A 23,753-nucleotide genomic window follows, 5' to 3' on the forward strand; every position below is an offset into this window, starting at 1 on the left:
AGGTGTCTGTTTATCTATATATAAAGCACCCCAAAACACTCGAATAGATACCAGACTGTAATTCACTCCTGGGTATCGGTTATTTTATAAATAAACCCCCCCCAAACTCCTCGATTAGATTCCAGTCTGTAAATCACTCCCAGGTGTCTGTTATTCTATATATAAACCCCCCGAAACCCTCGATTAGATTACAGTCTGTAACTCACTCCCGGGTAGCTGTTATTCTACATATAAACCCCCCGAACCCCCCGATTAGCTTACAGTCTGTAACTCACTCCTGGGTACCTGTTGTTCTATATATAAACCACCCCAAACCCCTCGATTAGATTCCAGTCTGTAAGTCACTCCCGGGTATCTGTTAGTCTATATATAAACCCCCCTCCCCGAACTCCTCGATCAGATTCCAGTCTCTAACTCACTCCCGGCTATCTGTTATTCTGTATATAAACCGCCCGAACCCCTCGATTAGATTCCAGTCTGTTACTCACTCGCGGGTATCTGTTATTCTATATATGAACCCCCCCCACCCGATCCACTCGATTAGATTGCAGACAGTAACTCACTCCCGGATATCTGTTATTTTATATATAAACCCCCCCGAGCCCTCGATTGGATTCCAGTCTGTAACTCACTCCCGGGTATGGGTTATTCTATATATAACACACCCCGAAGACCTCGATTAAATTCCAGTCTGTAACTCAATCCCAGGTATCTGTTATTCTATATATATATACCCCTCGAACCCCTCGATTAGATTCCAGTCTGTACCTCATTCCCGGGTATCTGTTATTCAATATATAAACCACCCCAAAGCCCTCGATTAGATTCCCGTCTGTAACTCACACCCAGGGTATCTGTTAATCTATATATAGAACATGCCTTACCCCTCGATTAGATTCCAGTCTGTAACTCACTCACGGGTATCTGTTATTCTATATATAAACCACCTCAAAGCCCTCGATTAGATTCCAGTCTGTAACTCACTCCCAGGTATCTGTTATTCTATATATAAACCCCCGAACCCCTCGACTAGATACCAGACTGTAATTCACTCCCGGGTATCTGTTATACTATATATAAACCCCCCGAACACACCGATTAGATTCCAGTCTGTAACACACTCCTGGGTACCTGTTGTTCTATAAATAAACCACCCCAAACCCCTTGATTAGATTCCAGTCCGTAACTCACTCCCAGGTATATGTTATTCTATATATGCACCCGCCCGAACCCCTCGATTGGATTCCAGTCTGTAACTCACTCCCGGGTATCTGTTATTCTATATATAAACCCCCCTCCCCGAACTCCTCGATTAGATTCCAGTCTGTTACTCACTCCCGGGTATCTGTTATTCTATATATAAACCCCCCCCGACCCGATCCCCTCGATACGATTGCAGTCAGTAACTCACTCCCTGGTATCTGTTATTCTAAATATCAACCCCCTGAAGCCCTCTATTGGATTCCAGTCCGTAACTCACTCCAGGGTATCTGTTGTTCTAAATATAAACCATGCCCCACACCGAACCCCTCGATTAGATTCCAGTCTGTAACTCATTCCCGGGTATCTGTTGTTCTAAATATAAACCATGCCCCACACCGAACCCCTCGATTAGATTCCAGTCTGTAACTCACTCCCGGGTATCTGTTATTCTATATATAAACCCCACCGAACCCCTTAATTAGATTCCAGTCTGTAACTCACTCCCAGGTATCTGTTATTCTATATATAAACCCCCGAACCCCTCGACTAGATACCAGACTGTAATTCACTCCCGGGTATCTGTTATACTATATATAAACCCCCCGAACACCCCGATTAGATTCCAGTCTGTAACACACTCCTGGGTACCTGTTGTTCTATAAATAAACCACCCCAAACCCCTTGATTAGATTCCAGTCCGTAACTCACTCCCGGGTACATGTTATTCTATATATGCACCCGCCCGAACCCCTCGATTGGATTCCAGTCTGTAACTCACTCCCGGGTATCTGTTATTCTATATATAAACCCCCCTCCCCGAACTCCTCGATTAGATTCCAGTCTGTTACTCACTCCCGGGTATCTGTTATTCTATATATAAACCCCCCCCGACCCGATCCCCTCGATACGATTGCAGTCAGTAACTCACTCCCTGGTATCTGTTATTCTAAATATCAACCCCCTGAAGCCCTCTATTGGATTCCAGTCCGTAACTCACTCCAGGGTATCTGTTGTTCTAAATATAAACCATGCCCCACACCGAACCCCTCGATTAGATTCCAGTCTGTAACTCATTCCCGGGTATCTGTTGTTCTAAATATAAACCATGCCCCACACCGAACCCCTCGATTAGATTCCAGTCTGTAACTCACTCCCGGGTATCTGTTATTCTATATATAAACCCCACCGAACCCCTTAATTAGATTCCAGTCTGTAACTCAATCCCAGGTGTCTGTTTATCTATATATAAAGCACCCCAAAACACTCGAATAGATACCAGACTGTAATTCACTCCTGGGTATCGGTTATTTTATAAATAAACCCCCCCCAAACTCCTCGATTAGATTCCAGTCTGTAAATCACTCCCGGGTATCTGTTATTCTATATATAACACACCTCGAAGACCTCGATTAAATTCCAGTCTGTAACTCAACCCAGGTATCTGTTATTCTATATATATACCCCCCGAACCCCTCAATTAGATTCCAGTCTGTAACTCACTCCCGGGTATCTGTTATTCTATATATAAACCACCCCAAAGCGCTCGATTAGATTCCTGTCTGTAACTCACACCCAGGGTATCTGTTAATCTATATATAGAACACGCCGAACCCCTCGATTAGATTCCAGTCTGTAACTCACTCCCGTGTATCTGTTATTCTATATATAAACCACCCCAAAGCCCTCGATTAGATTCCAGTCTGTAACTCACTCACGGGTATCTGTTATTCTACATATAAATCACCTCGAACACCTCGATTAGATTCCAGTCTCTAACTCACACCTGGGTATATATTATTCTATATATAAACCCCCCTAACCGCTCGATTAGATTCCAGTCTGTAACTCACTCACGGGTATCTGTTAATTTATATATAAACACCCCGAAACCCTCGATTAGGTTCCAGTCTGTAACTCAATCCCAGGTATCTTTTATTCTATATATGAACCCACCCCGAACCCCTCGATTAGATTCCAGTCTGTAACTCACTCCCAGGTATCTGTTATTCTATATATATACCCCCGAACCCCTCGATTAGATTCCGGTCTGTAACTCACTCCCGGGTATCTGTTATACTATATATAAACCCCCCGAACCCCTCGATTAGATTCCAGTCTGTAACTCAATCCCGGGTATCTGTTATTCTATATATAATCCACCCGGAACCCCTCGATTTTCTTCCAGTCTGTAACTCACTCCCGGGTAGCTGTTATTCTATATTTAAACCCCCCGAACCCCTCCGATTAGATTCCAGTCTGTAACTCACTCCTGGGTACCTGTTGTTCTATACATAAACCACGCCAAACCCCTCGAATAGATTCCAGTCTGTAACTCACTCCCGGGTATCTGTTATTCTATATATAAACCCCACCGAACCCCTTAATTAGATTCCAGTCTGTAACTCACTCCCAGGTGTCTTTTTATCTATATATAAAGCACCCCAAAACACTCGATTAGATAACAGACTGTAATTCACTCCTGGGTATCGGTTATTTTATAAATAAAACCCCCCCAAACTCCTCGATTAGATTCCAGTCTGTAACTCACTCCCGGGTATCTGTTATTCTATATATAACACACCTCGAAGACCTCGATTAAATTCCAGTCTGTAACTCAATCCCAGGTATCTGTTATTCTATATATATACCCCCCGAGCCCCTCGATTAGATTCCAGTCTGTAACTCACTCCCGGGTATCTGTTATTCTATATATAAACCACCCCAAAGCCCTCGATTAGATTCCTGTCTGTAACTCACACCCAGGGTATCTGTTAATCTATATATAGAACACGCCGAACCCCTCGATTAGATTCCAGTTTGTAACTCACTCCCGTTTATCTGTTATTCTATATATAAACCACCCCAAAGCCCTCGATTAGATTCCAGTCTGTAACTCACTCACGGGTAACTGTTATTCTACATATAAATCACCTCGAACACCTCGATTAGATTCCAGTCTGTAACTCACACCTGGGTATCTGTTATTCTATATATAATCCACCCGGAACCCCTCGAATTTCTTCCAGTCTGTAACTCACTCCCGGGTAGCTGTTATTCTATATATAAACCCCCCGAACCACACCGATTAGATTCCAGTCTGTAACTCACTCCTGGGTACCTGTTGTTCTATACATAAACCACCCCAAACCCCTCGATTAGATTCCAGTCTGTAACTCACTCCCGGGTATATGTTATTCTATATATAAACACCACCGAACCCCTCGATTAGATTCCAGTCTGTAACTCACTCCCGGGTATCTGTTATTCTATATATAAACCCCCCTCCCCGTACTCCTCGATTAGATTCCAGTCTGTTACTCACTCCCGGGTATCTGTTATTCTATATATAAACCCGCCGAACACCCCGATTAGATTCCAGTCTGTAACTCACTCCCAGGTGTCTTTTTATCTATATATAAAGCACCCCAAAACACTCGATTAGATAACAGACTGTAATTCACTCCTGGGTATCGGTTATTTTATAAATAAAACCCCCCCAAACTCCTCGATTAGATTCCAGTCTGTAACTCACTCCCGGGTATCTGTTATTCTATATATAACACACCTCGAAGACCTCGATTAAATTCCAGTCTGTAACTCAATCCCAGGTATCTGTTATTCTATATATATACCCCCCGAGCCCCTCGATTAGATTCCAGTCTGTAACTCACTCCCGGGTATCTGTTATTCTATATATAAACCACCCCAAAGCCCTCGATTAGATTCCTGTCTGTAACTCACACCCAGGGTATCTGTTAATCTATATATAGAACACGCCGAACCCCTCGATTAGATTCCAGTTTGTAACTCACTCCCGTTTATCTGTTATTCTATATATAAACCACCCCAAAGCCCTCGATTAGATTCCAGTCTGTAACTCACTCACGGGTAACTGTTATTCTACATATAAATCACCTCGAACACCTCGATTAGATTCCAGTCTGTAACTCACACCTGGGTATCTGTTATTCTATATATAATCCACCCGGAACCCCTCGAATTTCTTCCAGTCTGTAACTCACTCCCGGGTAGCTGTTATTCTATATATAAACCCCCCGAACCACACCGATTAGATTCCAGTCTGTAACTCACTCCTGGGTACCTGTTGTTCTATACATAAACCACCCCAAACCCCTCGATTAGATTCCAGTCTGTAACTCACTCCCGGGTATATGTTATTCTATATATAAACACCACCGAACCCCTCGATTAGATTCCAGTCTGTAACTCACTCCCGGGTATCTGTTATTCTATATATAAACCCCCCTCCCCGTACTCCTCGATTAGATTCCAGTCTGTTACTCACTCCCGGGTATCTGTTATTCTATATATAAACCCCCCCCGACCCGATCCCCTCGATACGATTGCAGTCAGTAACTCACTCCCTGGTATCTGTTATTCTAAATATCAACCCCCTGAAGCCCTCTATTGGATTCCAGTCCGTAACTCACTCCAGGGTATCTGTTGTTCTAAATATAAACCATGCCCCACCCGAACCCCTCGATTAGATTGCAGTCTGTAACTCACTCCCGTGTATCTGTTATTGTATATAAATCCCCCGAACCCCTCGAATGGATTCCAGTCTGTAACTCACTCCCGGGTATCTGTTATTCTATATATAAACCACCCCGAACACTTTAATTAGATTCCAGTCTGTAACTCACTCCCCGGTGTCTGTTTATCTATATATAAACCACCCCGAAGCACTCGATTAGATACCAGTCTGTAACTCACTCCCGGGTATCTCTTATTTTAGATATAAGCCCCCCCCGAACACCTCGATTAGATTCCAGTCTGTAACTCAATCCCAGGTATATATTATTCTATATATAAACCCCTCTAAACCCTCGATTAGATTCCAGTCTGTAACTCACTCCTGGGTATCTGTTATACTATATATAAACCCCCCGAACCTCTCGATTAGCTTCCAGTCTGTAACTCACTACTGGGTATCTCTTATTCTATATACAAAAACCCCGAACCCCTCGATTAGATTCCAGTCTGTAACTCACTCCCGGGTATCTGTTATTCTATATATAAACCACCCCGAACCCCTCGATTAGATTCCAGTCTGTAACTCACTCCCGGGTATCTGTTATTCTATATATAAACCCCCCGAACCCCTCGATTAGATTCCAGTCTGTAACTCACTCCCGGGTATCTGTTATTCTATATATAAACCACCCCGAAACACTCGATTAGATTCCAGTCTGTAACTCACTCCTGGGTATCGGTTATTTTATATATAAACCCCCCACAAACTCCTCGATTAGATTCCAGTCTGTAACTCACTCCCGAGTATCTGTTATTCTATATATAACACACCCCGAACACCTCGATTAAATTCCAGTCTGTAACTCAATCCCGGGTATCTGTTATTCTATATATAAACCCCCCGAACCCCTCGATTAGATTCCAGTCTGTAACTCACTCCCGGGTATCTGTTATTCTATCGGTAAACCACCCCAAAGCCCTCGATTAGATTCCTGTCTGTAACTCATACCCAGGGTATCTGTTAATCTATATATAGAACACGCCGAAACCCTCGATTAGATTCCAGTCTGTAACTCACTCACGGGTATCTGTTATTCTATATATAAACCACCTCAAAGCCCTCGATTAGATTCCAGTCTGTAACTCACTCCCAGGTATCTGTTATTCTATATATAAACCCCCGAACCCCTCGACTAGATACCAGACTGTAATTCACTCCCGGGTATCTGTTATACTATATATAAACCCCCCGAACACCCCGATTAGATTCCAGTCTGTAACTCACTCCTGGGTACCTGTTGTTCTATAAATAAACCACCCCAAACCCCTTGATTAGATTCCAGTCTGTAACTCACTCCCGGGTATATGTTATTCTATATATACACCCGCCCCAACCCCTCGATTGGATTCCAGTCTGTAACTCACTCCCGGGTATCTGTTATTCTATATATAAACCCCCCTCCCCGAACTCCTCGATTAGATTCCAGTCTGTAACTCAATCCCGGGTATCTGTTATCCTATACATAAACCACCCCGAACCACTCGATTAGATTCCAGTCAGTAACTCACTCCCGGATATCTGTTATTCTATATATAAACCACCCCGAACCCCTCGATTAGATTCCAGTCTGTAACTCACTCCCGGGTATGTTTTTCTATATATAACCATCCCGAACCCTTCGATTAGATACCTGTCTGTAACTCACTCCCGGGTATCTGTTATTCTATATATAAACCCCCCCGAACCTCTTAATTAGATTCCAGTCTGTAACTCACTCCCGGGTATCTGTTATTCTATATATAAACCCCACCGAACCCCTTAATTAGATTCCAGTCTGTAACTCACTCCCAGGTGTCTGTTTATCTATATATAAACCACCCCGAAACACTCGACTAGATACCAGACTGTAATTCACTCCTGGGTATCGGTTATTTTATAAATAAACCCCCCCCAAACTCCTCGATTAGATTCCAGTCTGTAACTCACTCCCGGGTATCTGTTATTCTATATATAACACACCTCGAAGACCTCGATTAAATTCCAGTCTGTAACTCAATCCCAGGTATCTGTTATTCTATATATATACCCCCCGAACCCCTCGATTAGATTCCAGTCTGTAACTCACTCCCGGGTATCTGTTATTCTATATATAAACCACCCCAAAGCCCTCGATTAGATTCCTGTCTGTAACTCACACCCAGGGTATCTGTTAATCTATATATAGACCACGCCGAAACCCTCGATTAGATTCCAGTCTGTAACTCACTCCCGTGTATCTGTTATTCTATATATAAACCACCCCAAAGCCCTCGATTAGATTCCAGTCTGTAACTCACTCCCGGGTATCTGTTATTCTACATATAAATCACCTCGAACCCCTCGATTAGATTCCAGTCTGTAACTCACTCCCGGGTATATATTATTCTATATATAAACCCCCCTAACCGCTCGATTAGATTCCAGTCTGTAAATCACTCACGGGTATCTGTTATTTTATATATAAACACCCCGAAACCCTCGATTAGGTTCCAGTCTGTAACTCAATCCCAGGTATCTTTTATTCTATATATGAACCCACCCCGAACCCCTCGATTAGATTCCAGTCTGTAACTCACTCCCAGGTATCTGTTATTCTATATATAAACCCCCGAACCCCTCGATTAGATTCCGGTCTGTAACTCACTCCCGGGTATCTGTTATACTATATATAAACCCCCCGAACCCCTCGATTAGATTCCAGTCTGTAACTCAATCCCGGGTATCTGTTATTCTATATATACACCACCTGAAACCCTCGATTAGCTTCCAGTCTGTAACTCACTCCCGGGTAGCTGTTATTCTATATTTAAACCCCCCGAACCCCTCCGATTAGCTTCCAGTCTGTAACTCACTCCTGGGTACCTGTTGTTCTATACATAAACCACGCCAAACCCCTCGAATAGATTCCAGTCTGTAACTCACTCCCGGGTATATGTTATTCTATATATAAACCCCACCGAACCCCTTAATTAGATTCCAGTCTGTAACTCACTCCCAGGTGGCTTTTTATCTATATATAAAGCACCCCAAAACACTCGATTAGATAACAGACTGTAATTCACTCCTGGGTATCTCTTATTTTATAAATAAAACCCCCCCAAACTCCTCGATTAGATTCCAGTCTGTAACTCACTCCCGGGTATCTGTTATTCTATATATAACACACCCCGAACACCTCGATTAAATTCCAGTCTGTAACTCAATCCCAGGTATCTGTTATTCTATATATATACCCCACGAACCCCTCGATTAGATTCCAGTCTGTAACTCACTCCCGGGTATCTGTTATTCTATATATAAACCACCCCAAAGCCCTCGATTAGATTCCTGTCTGTAACTCACACCCAGGGTATCTGTTAATCTATATATAGAACACGCCGAACCCCTCGATTAGATTCCAGTTTGTAACTCACTCCCGTGTATCTGTTATTCTATATATAAACCACCCCAAAGCCCTCGATTAGATTCCAGTCTGTAACTCACTCCCGGGTATCTGTTATTCTATATATAAACCCCTCGAACACCTCGATTAGATTCCAGTCTGTAACTCACTCCCTGGGTATCTGTTATTCTATATATAATCCACCCGGAACCCTTCGAATTTCTTCCAGTCTGTAACTCACTCCCGGGTAGCTGTTATTCTATATATAAACCCCCGAACCACACCGATTAGATTCCAGTCTGTAACTCACTCCTGGGTAACTGTTGTTCTATACATAAACCACCCCAAACCCCTCGATTAGATTCCAGTCTGTAACTCACTCCCGGGTATATGTTATTCTATACATAAACCCCCCAACCCGAACTCCTCGATGAGATTCCAGTCTGTTACTCACTCCCGGGTATTTGTTATTCTATATATAAACCCCCTGAAGCCCTCGATTGGATTCCAGTCTGTAACTCATTCGCAGGTATCTGTTGTTCCACATATAAACCACGCCCCACACCGAACCCCTCGATTAGATTCCAGTCTGTAACTCACTCCCGGGTATCTGTTATTCGAAATATAAACCCCCCTCGAACCACTTAATTAGATTCCAGTCTGTAACTCACTCCCAGGTGTCTGTTTATCTATATATAAACCACCCTGAAACACTCGATTAGATACCAGACTGTAATTCACTGCTGGGTATCGGTTATTTTATATATAATCCCCCCCCAAACTCCTCGATTAGATTCCAATCTGTAACTCACTCCCGGGTATCTGTTATTCTATATATAACACACCCCGAAGACCTCGATTAAATTCCAGTCTGTAACTCAATCCCAGGTATCTGTTACTCTATATATATATACCCCCCGAACCCCTCGATTAGATTCCAGTTTGTAACTCACTCCCGGGTATCTGTTATTCTATATATAAACCACCCCAAAGCCCTCGATTAGATTCCTGTCTGTAACTCACACCTAGGGTATCTGTTAATCTATATATAGAACACGCCGAACTCCACGATTAGATTCCAGTCTGTAACTCACTCCCGTGTATCTGTTATTCTATATATAAACCACCCAAAAGCCCTCGATTAGATTCCTGTCTGTAACTCACTCACGGGTATCTGTTATTCTATATATACTCCACCCGAACTCATCGATTAGATTCCAGTCTGTAATTCTCTGCCGCGTATCTGATATTCTATATATAAACCACCCCGAACCCCTCGATTAGATTCCAGTCTGTAATTCACTTCCGGGTATCTGTTATGCTATATATAAACCACCCCGAACCCCTCGATTAGATTCCAGTCTGTAACTCACTACTGGGTATCTGTTATTCTATATATAAAGCACCCCAAAACCCTTGATTAGATTCCAGTCTGTAACTCACTCCCGGGTATCTGTTATTCTATATATACACCCGTCCCAACCCCTCGATTGGATTTTAGTCTGTAACTCACTCCCGGGTATCTGTTATTCTATATATAAACCCCCCTCCCCGAACTCCTCGATTAGATTCCAGTCTGTAACTCACTCCCGGGTATCGGTTATTCGATATATAAACCCCCTGAAGCCCTCGATTGGATTCCAGTCTGTAACTCATTCCCGGGTATCTGTTGTTCTAAATATAAACCACGCCCCACACCGAACCCCTCGATTAGATTCCAGTCTGTAACTCACTCCCGGGTGTCTGTTTATCTATATATAAACCACCCCGAAACACTCGATTAGATACCAGACTGTAATTCACTCCTGGGTATCGGTTATTTTATATTTAAACCCCACCCAAACTCCTCGATTAGATTCCCGTCTTTAACTCACTCCCGGGTATCTGTTATTCTGTATATAACAAACCCCGAAGACCTCGATTAAAATCCAGTCTGTAACTCAATCCCAGGTATCTGTTATTTTATATATATACCCCCCGAACCGCTCGATTAGATTCCAGTCTGTAACTCACTCCCGGGTATCTGTTATTCTATATATAAACCACCCCAAAGCCCTCGATTAGAATCCTGTCTGTAACTCACACCTAGGGTAGCTGTTAATCTATATATAGAACAGGCTGAACCCCTCGATTAGATTCCAGTCTGTAACTCACTCCCGTGTATCTGTTATTCTATATATAAACCACCCCAAAGCCCTCGATTAGATTCCAGTCTGTAACTCACTCCTGGGTATCTGTTAATCTACATATAAATCACCTCGAACCCCTCGATAAGATTCCAGTCTGTAACTCACACCCGGGTATATATTATTCTATATATAAACCCCCCGAGCCCCTCGATTAGATTCCAGTCTGTTACTCACTACTGGGTATCTGTTGTTCTATATATAAACCACCCCGAACTCCTCGATTAGCTTCCAGTCTGTAACTCACTCCCGGGTAGCTGTTATTCTATATATAAACCCCCCGAACACCCCGATTAGATTACAGTCTGTAACTCACTCCTGGGTACCTGTTGTTCTATATATAAACCACCCCAAGCCTCTCGATTAGATTCCAGTCTGTAACTCACTCCCGGGTATATGTTATTCTATATATACACCCGCCCCAACCCCTCGATTGGATTCCAGTCTGGAACTCACTCCCGGGTATCTGTTAGTCTATATATAAACCCTCCTCCCTGAACTCCTCGATTAGATTCCAGTCTGTAACTCACTCCTGGCTATCTGTTATTCTGTATATAATCCGCCCGAACCCCATGATTAGATTCCAGTCTGTTACTCACTCCCGGGTATCTGTTATTCTATATATAAACACCCCCCACCCGATCCACTCGATTAGATTGCAGTCAGTAACTCACTCCCGGGTATCTGTTATACTATATATAAACCCCCCGAAGCCCTTGATTGGATTCCAGTCTGTAACTCACTACTGGGTATCTGGTATTATATATGTAAACCACCCCGAACCCTTTGATTTGCTTCCAGTCTGTAACTCACTCCCGGGTAGCTGTTATTCTATATATAAACCCCCCGAAACCCCCGATTAGATTCCAGTCTGTAACTCACTCCTGGGTACCTGTTGTTCTATATATAAACCACCCCAAAACCCTTGATTAGATTCCAGTCTGTAACTCACTCCTGGGTATATGTTATTGTATATATATATACCCGCCCCAACCCCTCGATTGGATTCCAGTCTATAACTCACTCCCGGGTATCTGTTATTCTATATATAAACCCCCCTCCCCGAACTCCTCGATTAGATTCCAGTCTGTTACGCACTCCCGGGTATCTGTTATTCTATATATAAACCCCCCCCACCCGATCCCCTCGATTAGATTGCAGTCAGTAACTCACTCCCGGGTATCTGTTATTCTATATATAAACCCCCCGAAGCCCTCGATTGGATTCCAGTCTGTAACTCACTCCCGGGTATCTGTTATCCTATATATAAACCACCCCGAACCCCTCGATTAGATTCCAGTCTGTAACTCAGTCCCGGGTATCTGTTATTCTATATATACACCCGCCCGAACCCCTCGATTGGATTCCAGTCTGTAACTCACTCCCAGGTATCGGTGATCCTATCTATAAACCCCCAAGAACCCCTCGGTTAGATTCCATTCCGTAACTCACTCCCGGGTATCTGTTATTCTATATATAAACACCCCCCCGAACTCCTCGATTAGATTCCAGTCTGCAACTCACTCCCGGGTATCTGTTATTCTATATCTAAAACACCCGAGCCGCTAGATTAGATTCCAGTCTGTAACTCACTCCTGGGTATCGGTTATTCTATATGTAAACCCCCCCGAACCCCTCGATTAGATTCCAGTCTGTCACTCACTCCCGCGTATCTGTTACTCTACATACAAACCCCCCCGAACTCCTCGATTAGATTCCAGTCTGTAACTCACTCACGGGTATCTGTTATTCTATATATAAACACACCGAACATCCTCGATTAGATTCCAGTCATTAACTCACTCCTGGGTATCTGTTATTCTATATATAGACCACCCCGAACCCCTCGATTAGATTTAATTCTGTAACTCATTCCCGGGTATCTGTTATTCTAAATATAAATCACCCCCCCCCACCGAACTCCTCGATTAGATTCCAGTCTTTAACTCACTCCTGGGTATCTGTTTTTCTATATATAAACCCCCCCAAACCCCTCGATTAGATTGCAGTCTGTAACTCACTCCCGGGTATCTGTTATTCTCTATATAAACCACACCGAACCCCTCGATTAGATTCCAGTCTGTAACTCACTCCCGGGTATGTTTTTTTATATATAACCCCCCCGAACCTCTTGATTATATTCCCGTCTGTAACTCACTCCCAGGTTATCTGTTATTCTATATATAAACACCCCGAACCCCTCGATTAGATTCCTGTCTGTAACTCACTCCCGGGTATCTGTTATTCTATATATAAACCCCCCCCGAACCCCCCGATTAGATTCCAGTCTGTAACTCACTCCTGGGTATCTGTTATTCTATATATAGACCACCCCGAACCCCTCAATTAGATTCCAGTCTGTAACTCATTCCCGGGTATCTGTTATTCTAAATACAAACCACCCCCCCACCGAACCCCTTGATTAGATTCCAGTCTTTAACTCACTCCTGGGTATCTGTTATTCTATATATAAACCCCCCCAAACCCCTCGATTAGATTGCAGTCTGTAACTCACTCCCAGGTATCTGTTATTCTCTATATAAACCACACCGAACCCCTCGATTAGATTCCAGTCTGTAACTCACTCCCGGGTATGTTTTTTTATATATAACCCCCCCGAACCCCTTGAGTATATTCCCGTCTGTAACTCACTCCCAGCTTATCTGTTATTCTATATATAAACACCCCGAACCCCTCGATTAGATTCCTGTCTGTAACTCACTCCCGGGTATCTGTTATTCTATATATAAACCCCCCCCGAACCCCCCGATTAGATTCCAGTCTGTAACTCACTCCTGGCTATCTGTTGAACCTCGATTGAAACCGAAGACAGAATGAAGTAAAGGTGAAACACTGGAGGATGAGTTTCATGTCGCTTTATTTGGTGGAGGATTCTCTTCTCATGCAGAAATAGACTGTCCGTGTAAGAGGCGTTGGAGTTTCGTCAGGCGTTAGCGCAAAGCCAGTGCTCAGCACAGCGGACAGAGCTGTGGTGGGCTTCAAAGGCTCTGAGGCAGCTGTACACACGATGGTTCAATCGGGATGATGTCAAGCAGTGGGCTACGGGTACGGAGCGACATTGGTCAAAGCCTGAGCTGGTACGTTGCCTCTCTCTGGCTGCAGTGGGGGTGAGGTAGCTGGTGGTGAGGGAGAGCAGGGTCCTCCAAGTGAGCCACCTTCCTGCCGTGTGCTCTGAACATCTTCATTTGGAATTACTGGAGCTTTGGACTCTGCGGGGGGTGGGGGGTAGGGGGGGGTGGGGAGAGGAGGAGGGAGTCCACCCCGCCCTTGGATTTCACCCAGTGCTCGGACCACACCCCACATGCCCGTCCCCACGTCCGGTGGCTCCCAGTGGGGTTGGGGGGCGGGGGGAGCAGACGGAGCAACAGTCAATCCGGCCGGCCGTCTGGTCTGCTTTCGAAAGGGAATGGCTATCCATGAATGATGGGGGCAGTGTATGAGGGGGGTGTGGGGCACTAAAGGGGAGCAGCTGAAGGCCGTGTCTGCACCACACAGCACAGGGCATCAGGCCCTGGGTTTAATATCTCATCCCCGATAGACAGCACCTCTGACAGTGCGGCGTTCCCTCAGCGCTGACCCTCCCACAGGGCAGCTGGTGTGAGTGGGGAGGGATAGGGGGGTAGGGAAGGAAAGATCGATCCCACTATGGCAGGAGGACATGGGCAGAGATCGAGATAGGTAAATGGGGTGCAAAAGAAGCCAGTTTGCGGAGAGGGGGGTGGGGGGGGCGGGGGGAGGTGCACAGGCCCCTTTAAAGAGATTTAGAATCACAGAGGGTTGGTGGTGGGGGGGAACACTTAGTGGAACGTTTCAGCCCTTTAGCAATGAGCAGCACTGGCACGGACAGACTCCCATCAAAACGGCAGCCAGGCATAGGGAAATCCTGGGAATACTGGGGTGGAGAGGGTGCAGAATTCCACACAACACCGGCAGCCAGAGGGGACTCCGGTTATGAACGGAATGGCGCTCGTCTTAAAGTGTGGAAAAGTGACTGCCATCGATGCCAGCACTCACCCCCCCCACCGCGCTCCCCCCCCCCCCCCCCCGCCACCGTCACCCCCACCGTCACCCCCAAAACGGGGTGGGGAGCAACGCGCGACACTGAAAGCCATCCCCTCCCTCCATCCCCTCCCCTTCCCTTTCCTCCCCTCCCCTCCCCAGCAGAGTCAGTGTGCCCTGAAATTCCAACCCCCCCCCCACCGCCACACCCCCCGCCCAAAAGCCCCAGCAGCCCTCCCTCCCCACCCTCTCCGCGGTGAACGAGGAACGCGCCGGGACACAGCAGCCAGGGAGAAACGTCTTGCACGTTGTCGGGAGAGGAGACGGCGGGATAGTGACCCTAGGTGGCCTGGAAGGCAAAAAGACAGAGGTGGGATTTCACTGTTTGTCTTGCACTGCTTCAGCAACAACAACAACTTGCATTTACACAGCGCCTCAGACAGAGCAAAACGTAGCCAGCCCCCCCCACCCCCACCACCCCCCTCGCAAATTTCACAGGAGCGTGAACCAGACACCCAGCCGATACCCAGCCTCTCATGGTGAGCAGGAGTGAGGCAGGAGTGGTGGGTTTTCCCCCCACCCTCACCACAGTAGAAGGATTAGACCATTCGGCCCATCCCAGCCTGCTCCCCCGTTCAATACGATCGTGTGGCTGATCGTACTTCAGCCCCACTTTGTTCCCCATATCCCCTCGATTCCACGAGGCCCCAAAAATCTGTCCCCCCTACCGCACCATCGCCCCCGCCTCTCCGCAAACTGGCCTCTTTTGCACCCCATTTAGCTATCTCGATCTCTGCCCATGTCCTCCTGCCATAGTGGGATCGATCTTTCCTTCTACAGCTCATTAATATAGATTGTAAATAGTGGAGGCTCCAGCAGTGATCCTTACGGCACTCCCCTGTTCAATGCCTGCTTGAAAAAGCCCCTTTTAAGACCACTCTCTGTTTCCTGTCCATTAACCAATCCTCTATCGTTGCGAATATATTGCCCCCAACTCAATGAGCCCTTATTTTGCCTATTATAACCTTTTGCATGGCACCTCCCTGAATGCCTTTTGGAAATCCAGGTATACCACATCTACTGCTTCCTCTTTATCTACCCTACTAGTTACATCCTCAGGGCAGCTCCAATGACATTTAAGAAGCTTGACACCATCCAGGACAAAGCAGCCCCACTTGATGGGCACCCCATCCACAAACATTCACTCCCTCCACCCCCGACGCACAGGGGCAGCAGCGTGTGTACCATCTACAAGATGCACTGCAGCAACTCGCCAAGGCTCCTTCGACAGCGCCGCCCAAACCCACCACCTCTACCACCTAGAAGGACAAGGGCAGCAGACACATGGGGAACACCACCACCTGCAAGTTCCCCTCTGAACCACTCACCATCCCGACTTGGAAATATATCGGCCGTTCCTTCACTGTCGCTGGGTCAAACTCCTGGAACTCCCTCCCTAACAGCGCTGTGGGTGTACCTACACCACATGGGACAAAATCCTGGAACTCCCTCCCTAACAGCGCAGTGGGTGTACCTACACCACACGGGGACTGCAGCGGCTGAAGAAGGCGGCTCACCCACCACCTTCTCAAGGGGGCAATTAGGGATGAGCAAGCAGCGACGCCCATGAGAGTATAAATGAATTAAGGAAAAAAAGTAGTGGTGGACAGGCTTTGGGGGAGTCAGGAGGTGAGTTACTCTCCGCAGGATCCCCAGCCTCTGACCTGCTCTTGTAACCACGGTATTTATAGGGCTGGGTCCAGTTCAGTTTCTGGTCAATGGTAACCCCCCCCAGGAAGCACTAGGCCAGGCCAGTTGAGAAGGGTAAGCACTGAAGGTTGGTTACGGGCATTGAGTTTTTCAGGTCTCCTGACCTGTCACTGAGCTGGACAGCGGGAGACTCCATGTGCGCCACGAGCAAGACCCACGCCACAGAATAGCAGGCCACTGCCATCCTTGCTCTGACCCCACCCAGGGCCCAGTGTCAGAGGAATACCGCGCTGAGCCGCTACTTACACCTTGCCATCTTCCACCCACCCGCCCCCCCACCCCCCCACCACCACCAAACTCCCCCAAACCGAGTCCCTCATGCGAGCTACGAAGGTGGAAAGGAGCGAGTTCCATCCCTGGGGCTGTGGGCGGAAGAGTGGGGGGGGAAGCAGGTTGCATTTACGGGCAGCGGGGAGGGGTGGGTTCGGTGGGTACAAGGAGATTGGGAGCAGTAACTCCCCCTCCAACCCCCCACCACCCCCATGGGGGTCAGCCCACCGCTGATGGAGCGATGGTGCATCGCACAGCCTGGAGAATGTAAGGTTCAGCAGATAAAAAGCTAAATGGCGCCCTCGTCTGTGTGCTGACCGGGAACAGGGAGCAGCGAGACACTGTCGGTAAGCACCAGACACCAGGTTAAAATAGGTTACTCCAGCCCCCATGCACCCCCTGTATTACCCCCCCCACCCCGCCCCCCTCAAATACCCCCTGGATAAGCTCTCATATTCCTGGATTTACCCCTCATGAACCTTCAGTACTGCTCGTCACATAACCCAGAAATACACCTCCTCTCCTCCAGGTTTAATTGTTTTATACCCCCTGGTGTCACCCCTCAAAACACACAGACACACACACACAGACAGACACACACACACACACACACACACACACACACACACACACACACACACACACACAGACACACAGACACACAGACACACAGACACAGACACACACAGACACACAGACACAGACACACACAGACACACACAGACACACACAGACACACACAGACACACACACACACACAGACAGACACACACACACAGACAGACACAGTACAATGCCTCAGAGAAACCCACCACACACCCGGGCACTGCCCTTCATATACACCCAATACTATAGGAACGTAGGGCTTAGAAACAGGAGGAGGCCATTCGGCCCCACGAGCCTGCTCCCCCCATTCAATAAGATCGTGGCTGATCTGATTGTAACCACAGCCCCACTTCTCCCCACCCCCATAACCCTTGACTCCCTCGTCGATCAGAAATCTGTCTCACTCGGCCTTGAATATATTCAGTGAGCCAGACTGGGGAGAAGTCCACAGACTGACCACCCCCTGAGACTATGCCTCATATACCCCAGAAATAACCTGCCACATACCCCCATCATTACCCTTCAGATGCCCCTGTACTGCACCTTATGCCCACAGAAATACCACTCAGACATCCCCTGCTATTGCAACTCATACCTCCAGGAACACCTCTCACATACACCCAATATTACTGTTGTTGAAAAACCCCACAAAGCCATCAGATACCCCTCTTCACCTGGACTTACCCCTCTCTCCTCCTCTCCCGGTTTTATGCCAGCGTTGGTCTGCTTCCTCCATTCTGGATAAGCTGGGTTATGGCCTGGACAACCTCCATTGTGGTCCCCATTCCCCCGATATCAGGAGTGTGTAACTACAAGAGAGAGCGAGTGTGAGAGCGAACATGAGAGGGCGCAGGAGCATGGGGTAAGATACAGAGTAAAGCTTCCTCTACACTGTCCCCATCAAACACTCCCAGGACAGGTACAGCACGGGGTTAGACACAGAGTAAAGCTCCCTCTACGCTGTCCCCATCAAACACTCCCAGGACAGGTACAGCACGGGGTTAGATACAGAGTAAAGCTCCCTCTACTCCATCCCCATCAAACACTCCCAGGACAGGTACAGCATGGGGTTAGATACAGAGTAAAGCTCCCGCTACACTGTCCCCATCAAACACACCCAGGACAGGTACAGCACGGGGTTAGATGCAGAGTAAAGCTCCCTCTACACCGTCCCCATCAAACACTCCCAGGACAGGTACAGCACGGGGTTAGATACAGAGTAAAGCTCCCTCTACACTGTCCCCATCAAACACTCCCAGGACAGGTACAGCACGGGGTTAGATACAGAGTAAAGCTCCCTCTACACCGTCCCCATCAAACACTCCCAGGACAGGTACAGCATGGGGTTAGATACAGAGTAAAGCTCCCTCTACACCGTCCCCATCAAACACTCCCAGGACAGGTACAGCACGGGGTTAGATACAGAGTAAAGCTCCCTCTACACCGTCCCCATCAAACACTCCCAGGGCAGGGGGAGAAGGTGGGAATGAGTGAAATTGGTGGCCGCTGGGTGGGGTGTGGAAAATAAGTTAGTGCATTCTCAACCGGTAGTTCAGATTGCTGGTGCGAGCTCCTCACTCGCCATTCTGTTCGCTGTGAACACAGCGAGAGGGCAGGGCAGTTTTCAGTGGAAATTAACACGTCTCACTTACTCTGTGTTCGTTCATGGTGATCAGAACAGCATTCCGGATCAAAGTTGCAAAGTTATGCAGCCTTGGAAGAGAGAAATGAACACACATGGAGGAGGAACAAGTTAGATATTGGTATTTGCACTAATGCTCATGTGATACTTCTACATTCCACTCTGTGGCATTGATCCCCAATTAGATTACAGACTGTAACTCACCCCCGGGTATCTCTTATTCTATATATAAACCCCCCGATCCCCTCGATTAGATTCCACCCTGTAACTCACACCCGGGTATCTGTTATTCTATATATAAACCACCCCGAACCCCTCGATTAGATTCCAGTCTGTAACTCGCTCCCGGGTATCTGTTATTCTATATATAAACCACCCCGAACCCCTCGATTAGATTCCAGTCTGTATCTCACTCCCGGGTATCTGCTATTCTATATATATACACACCCACCGATACCCTTGATTAGATTCCAGTCTGTAACTCACTCCCGGGTATCCGTTATTCTGTATATAAAACCCCCCAAACCCCTCGATTAGATTCCAGTCTGTAACTCACTCCCAGGTATCTGTTATTCTATATATAAACCACCCGAACCCCTTGATTAGATTCCAGTCTGTAACTCACTCCCGGGTATCTGTTATTCTATATATATACACACCCACCGATACCCTTGATTAGATTCCAGTCTGTAACTCACTCCCGCGTATCCGTTATTCTGTATATAAAACCCCCCAAACCCCTCGATTAGATTCCAGTCTGTAACTCACTCCCGGGTATCTGTTATTCTATATATAATCCACCCCGAACCCCTCGATTAAATTCCAGTCTGTGACCCGCTCATGATCTCCCTTACTTGAGGTGGTCGAGCATTAGGCAGCCGGCCAGCAGCATGGCGGTGGGATTCGCGATGTTCTTGTTGGCGATGCTCTTCCCAGTGTTTCTGGTGCCCTGCGGGTAAAACCATCAGCAGAATGATCCCCTAACCGAGTGACAGGCCACACCCACCCTCGCAGGTACACACTTCAAGGCAGCAACCGGAGAGGGCAAGCGTGCCGCGTGCTTCTTTGGAAGTCACATCGGCTGAGCCGCTCTCGCTTAGCCAGTTAATTTCTTCTGGAGCCTCTCCACTTCATCGAGGCCGCGTCGTGCACAGTAAGATCCCAGCCACAGCGCCCACCGCCGCCGCACCGGTGCCAGACACGTTGGGATAAAATGTTGGTCCCAGGGCACCGGGGTGAGCTCACTCACCACCCCCCGCCCCCCCCCTCCCATCGCTCTCCCTCGTTTTGGGATGGTTTTGGATCCGGCAGGAAGAGGGCATCCCTCTCCCATCCCGCAACTACCACACAGGCCAGTCGAAGAGGAGAAACCACGACCCCCGACCACACAGCGACCAGAGAAACTCAGGCCTCCTCTTACCGGTTTTATTCAAGCATATAAAAGGGAGCTGCAGTCGTTCCTCGGAATGAAGACCCAGATTGATTACATTTCACTACTGCTGTACTTTTTCTTATCACAATACTTTTGAACATATCCAAATCGGTAACCGACAAACAGGTACCATTTTAAAGCTATCCTATTGAGTGCATAAACATGTGATTTTGCTAACCAATTATTCTAAAGGGTGTATACATAATTATATTATCCAATCAAAATTAAGATGCGTACTGAAAGACCTTGGTTCTCACAACTCAAGGCTGCTGTTGTTTCATCAAAGACCCCGCAGTCCATTGTATGTTTCCCCATGTCTAAGCTGAAAGCATCTGCCCTCTCCCTATCTGAGAGAGGACTACACCTAAACTAACGTTATGTTATGTTTTATCTCAAGTGCAGCTCTCAAGGCTTCACCGCATCGTTGCACCACTTGAATGGTTCTGCCTGTGGCTGGACATTAGCTCATCTCTGGAAGCATTGTAAATCACACAAACTCAAAGCCCCTTTGTGTGCAATGTCCATCTGCTTGCTCTCAGCTGTCATTAGGTCTAACATCCATGGCTGCCTGGAGGTTTTAAGTGCTCTTCAGTAATTTCTGAGTTCTTATTTAGCAATTTTAATTTACCCCTAACAGGCTCGAAGGGCAAACAGAGGCCTCGGGTTTAACGACTGACTGCATAAGACCATCTCCGACAGCGCGGCGCTCCCTCAGCACTGATCCTCTGACAGTGCGGCGCTCCCTCAGCACTGACCCTCCGACAGTGCGGCACTCCCTCAGCACTGACCCTCCCACAGTGCGCGCTCCCTCAGCGCTGACCTTCCCACAGTGCGGTGCTCCCTCAGCGCTGACCCTCCCACAGTGCTGCGCTCCCTCAGCACTGACCCTCCAACAGTGCGGTGCTCCCTCAGCGCTGACCCTCCCACAGTGCTGCGCTCCCTCAGCACTGACCCTCCAACAGCGCGGCGCTCCCTCAGCACTGACCCTCCCACAGCGCGGCGCTCCCTCTCATGTGCCTACTGTGCTGTGATTGCAGTGCGCCCCTTTGGAATTCTGTGGATTCTCACCGTTTCAAACACCGCGTAATCCTTGCCGTAGTTGGCGCCCGGCGCTAGCCCGGGTCCCCCGACAAGGCCGGCGCAGACGTTGCTCACCACGTTGCCGTAGAGGTTGGGCATCACCATGACGTCGAACTGCTGCGGCTTCGAGACCAGCTTCGGGGTGGTGGGGTTGGGGGGGCGGGGGGGAGGGGAATCAAGAAGAAACATCACCGAGTTACAAGAATCGAGCGTGGAGCAATTACCCGGCGTCGCATCAGCCAACAGGGTGCCACCAGGTTACCCCTCCCTTTCCTGGCCCCTTTGCCCTTGCAGCTGCCGGAACGCCGGAGAGTTGACGGCGATACCCCACCTACACTGAGCTGGATTTCCGCACCTCTGCAAAGGCAGGGGGCTGGGCTGGGATGGGCGATTGGATTAGCGCGCCGTGGTTGGCACAGTGATCTGTGTTTGGCACTGATGCCACTTTGTGGCCTGGGGAGAGGGGGGGGGGGGTGGCACGCGGGGTGTGGGGGCCAAACTGGGCAGCGAATTTAAGGCTTTGGAAAGGGTCAGTGGATGGGGGTCAGCGGAGGGGTTTTCCCATTGAACCCAGAGAGACTCGTCCAGTTTCAGTTTGACCAGAACTGCATATTCTGCAAAGTGACATAGAGGGCGAGTGGGACACGGAGACCGGAACTGTGCACAGTATTCCGGGTGGGATACGGAGACCGGAACTGTGCGCGGTATTCCTAGTGGGATACGGAGACCGGAACTGTGCGCGGTATTCCGGGTGGGACACGGAGAACGGAACTGTGCGCGGTATTCCGGGTGGGACACGGAGACCGGAACTGTGCGCAGTATTCCGGGTGGGACACGGAGACCGGAACTGTGCGCGGTATTCCGCGTGGGACACGGAGACCAGAACTGTGCACGGTATTCCGAGTGGGATACGGAGACCAGAACTGTGAGCGGTATTCCTAGTGGGATACGGAGACGGCAACTGTGCACGGTATTCCGAGTGGGACACGGGGACCTGAACTGTTCACGGTATTCCGAGTGGGATACTGAGGCCAGAACTGTGCACCCTTCCTGTCTCCGTTTTCCACTTGGGGAAGATTGAATCGAGGGGGTTCAAAATCACGAGGGTGGGTGCCAATCAAGTAAATGAGGAGAAACTGTTCCCAGTGGCGGGAGGGTCAGTAAGCAGAGAGTGGGGGGTGGGGGGGGAGACACAGATTGAAGAGAATCGGCGGGAGGACCGGGGGGGAAGGGGAGATGAGGAGAATTTTATTTATTTTGGACGTGGTGAGTTGTTGTGATCTGGAAGGCGCTGCCCGAAAGGGCGGGGGAAGCAGATTCACCCTCGAAAAGGGTGGGGGGATTGGAGAAGGGAGAAACATTTGTAGGGCTATGGGGCAGGGGTGGGAGAGCTAGAGTTCGGGACTAACTGGGTAGATCTCAGAGTTCTTCTCTATGAGACCCACGCCCTCGCCCTCCTGCTTCTGTGGTACCGACATACCCTGGAACACCCGCAAGGTTGAGTGAGCATGGCAGGAGCCGGGGGTGGGTGGGGGTGGGACGGATGGACAGAAGGGGTCATTGGGCAGTTCACCTCTTGCATGCCCCCCGCCCCAACAGAGGTCAGGGTCAAAACTCGTGCGCGCTTC

General features: G+C 48.0%; 2 protein-coding genes across 3 annotated transcripts in view; both read right to left on the reverse strand.

The window, feature by feature from the left end:
- Positions 1–17,279, reverse strand: part of LOC121274277 (CXXC-type zinc finger protein 1-like) — a 53,573-nt gene extending 36,294 nt beyond the window's left edge. Inside the window, exon 1 of the mRNA XM_041181502.1 lies at positions 17,200–17,279. Coding sequence (XP_041037436.1) covers positions 17,200–17,279 — 80 coding nt within the window. The remainder of the gene's footprint in view (positions 1–17,199) is intronic.
- Positions 15,548–23,753, reverse strand: part of idh3g (isocitrate dehydrogenase (NAD(+)) 3 non-catalytic subunit gamma) — a 41,291-nt gene continuing 33,085 nt past the window's right edge. For both annotated transcript variants that reach the window (XM_041181505.1, XM_041181504.1), the window contains 5 exons: positions 22,114–22,260; positions 20,468–20,562; positions 19,624–19,684; positions 18,656–18,780; positions 15,548–15,674 (listed from right to left, as the gene is read on the reverse strand). In XM_041181505.1, coding sequence (XP_041037439.1) covers positions 18,679–18,780; positions 19,624–19,684; positions 20,468–20,562; positions 22,114–22,260 — 405 coding nt within the window. In that variant the 3' untranslated portion in view covers positions 15,548–15,674; positions 18,656–18,678. The remainder of the gene's footprint in view (positions 15,675–18,655; positions 18,781–19,623; positions 19,685–20,467; positions 20,563–22,113; positions 22,261–23,753) is intronic.

The sequence above is a fragment of the Carcharodon carcharias genome (genome assembly GCF_017639515.1).
Source record: "Carcharodon carcharias isolate sCarCar2 chromosome 35 unlocalized genomic scaffold, sCarCar2.pri SUPER_35_unloc_8, whole genome shotgun sequence".
NCBI lineage: Eukaryota > Metazoa > Chordata > Chondrichthyes > Lamniformes > Lamnidae > Carcharodon > Carcharodon carcharias.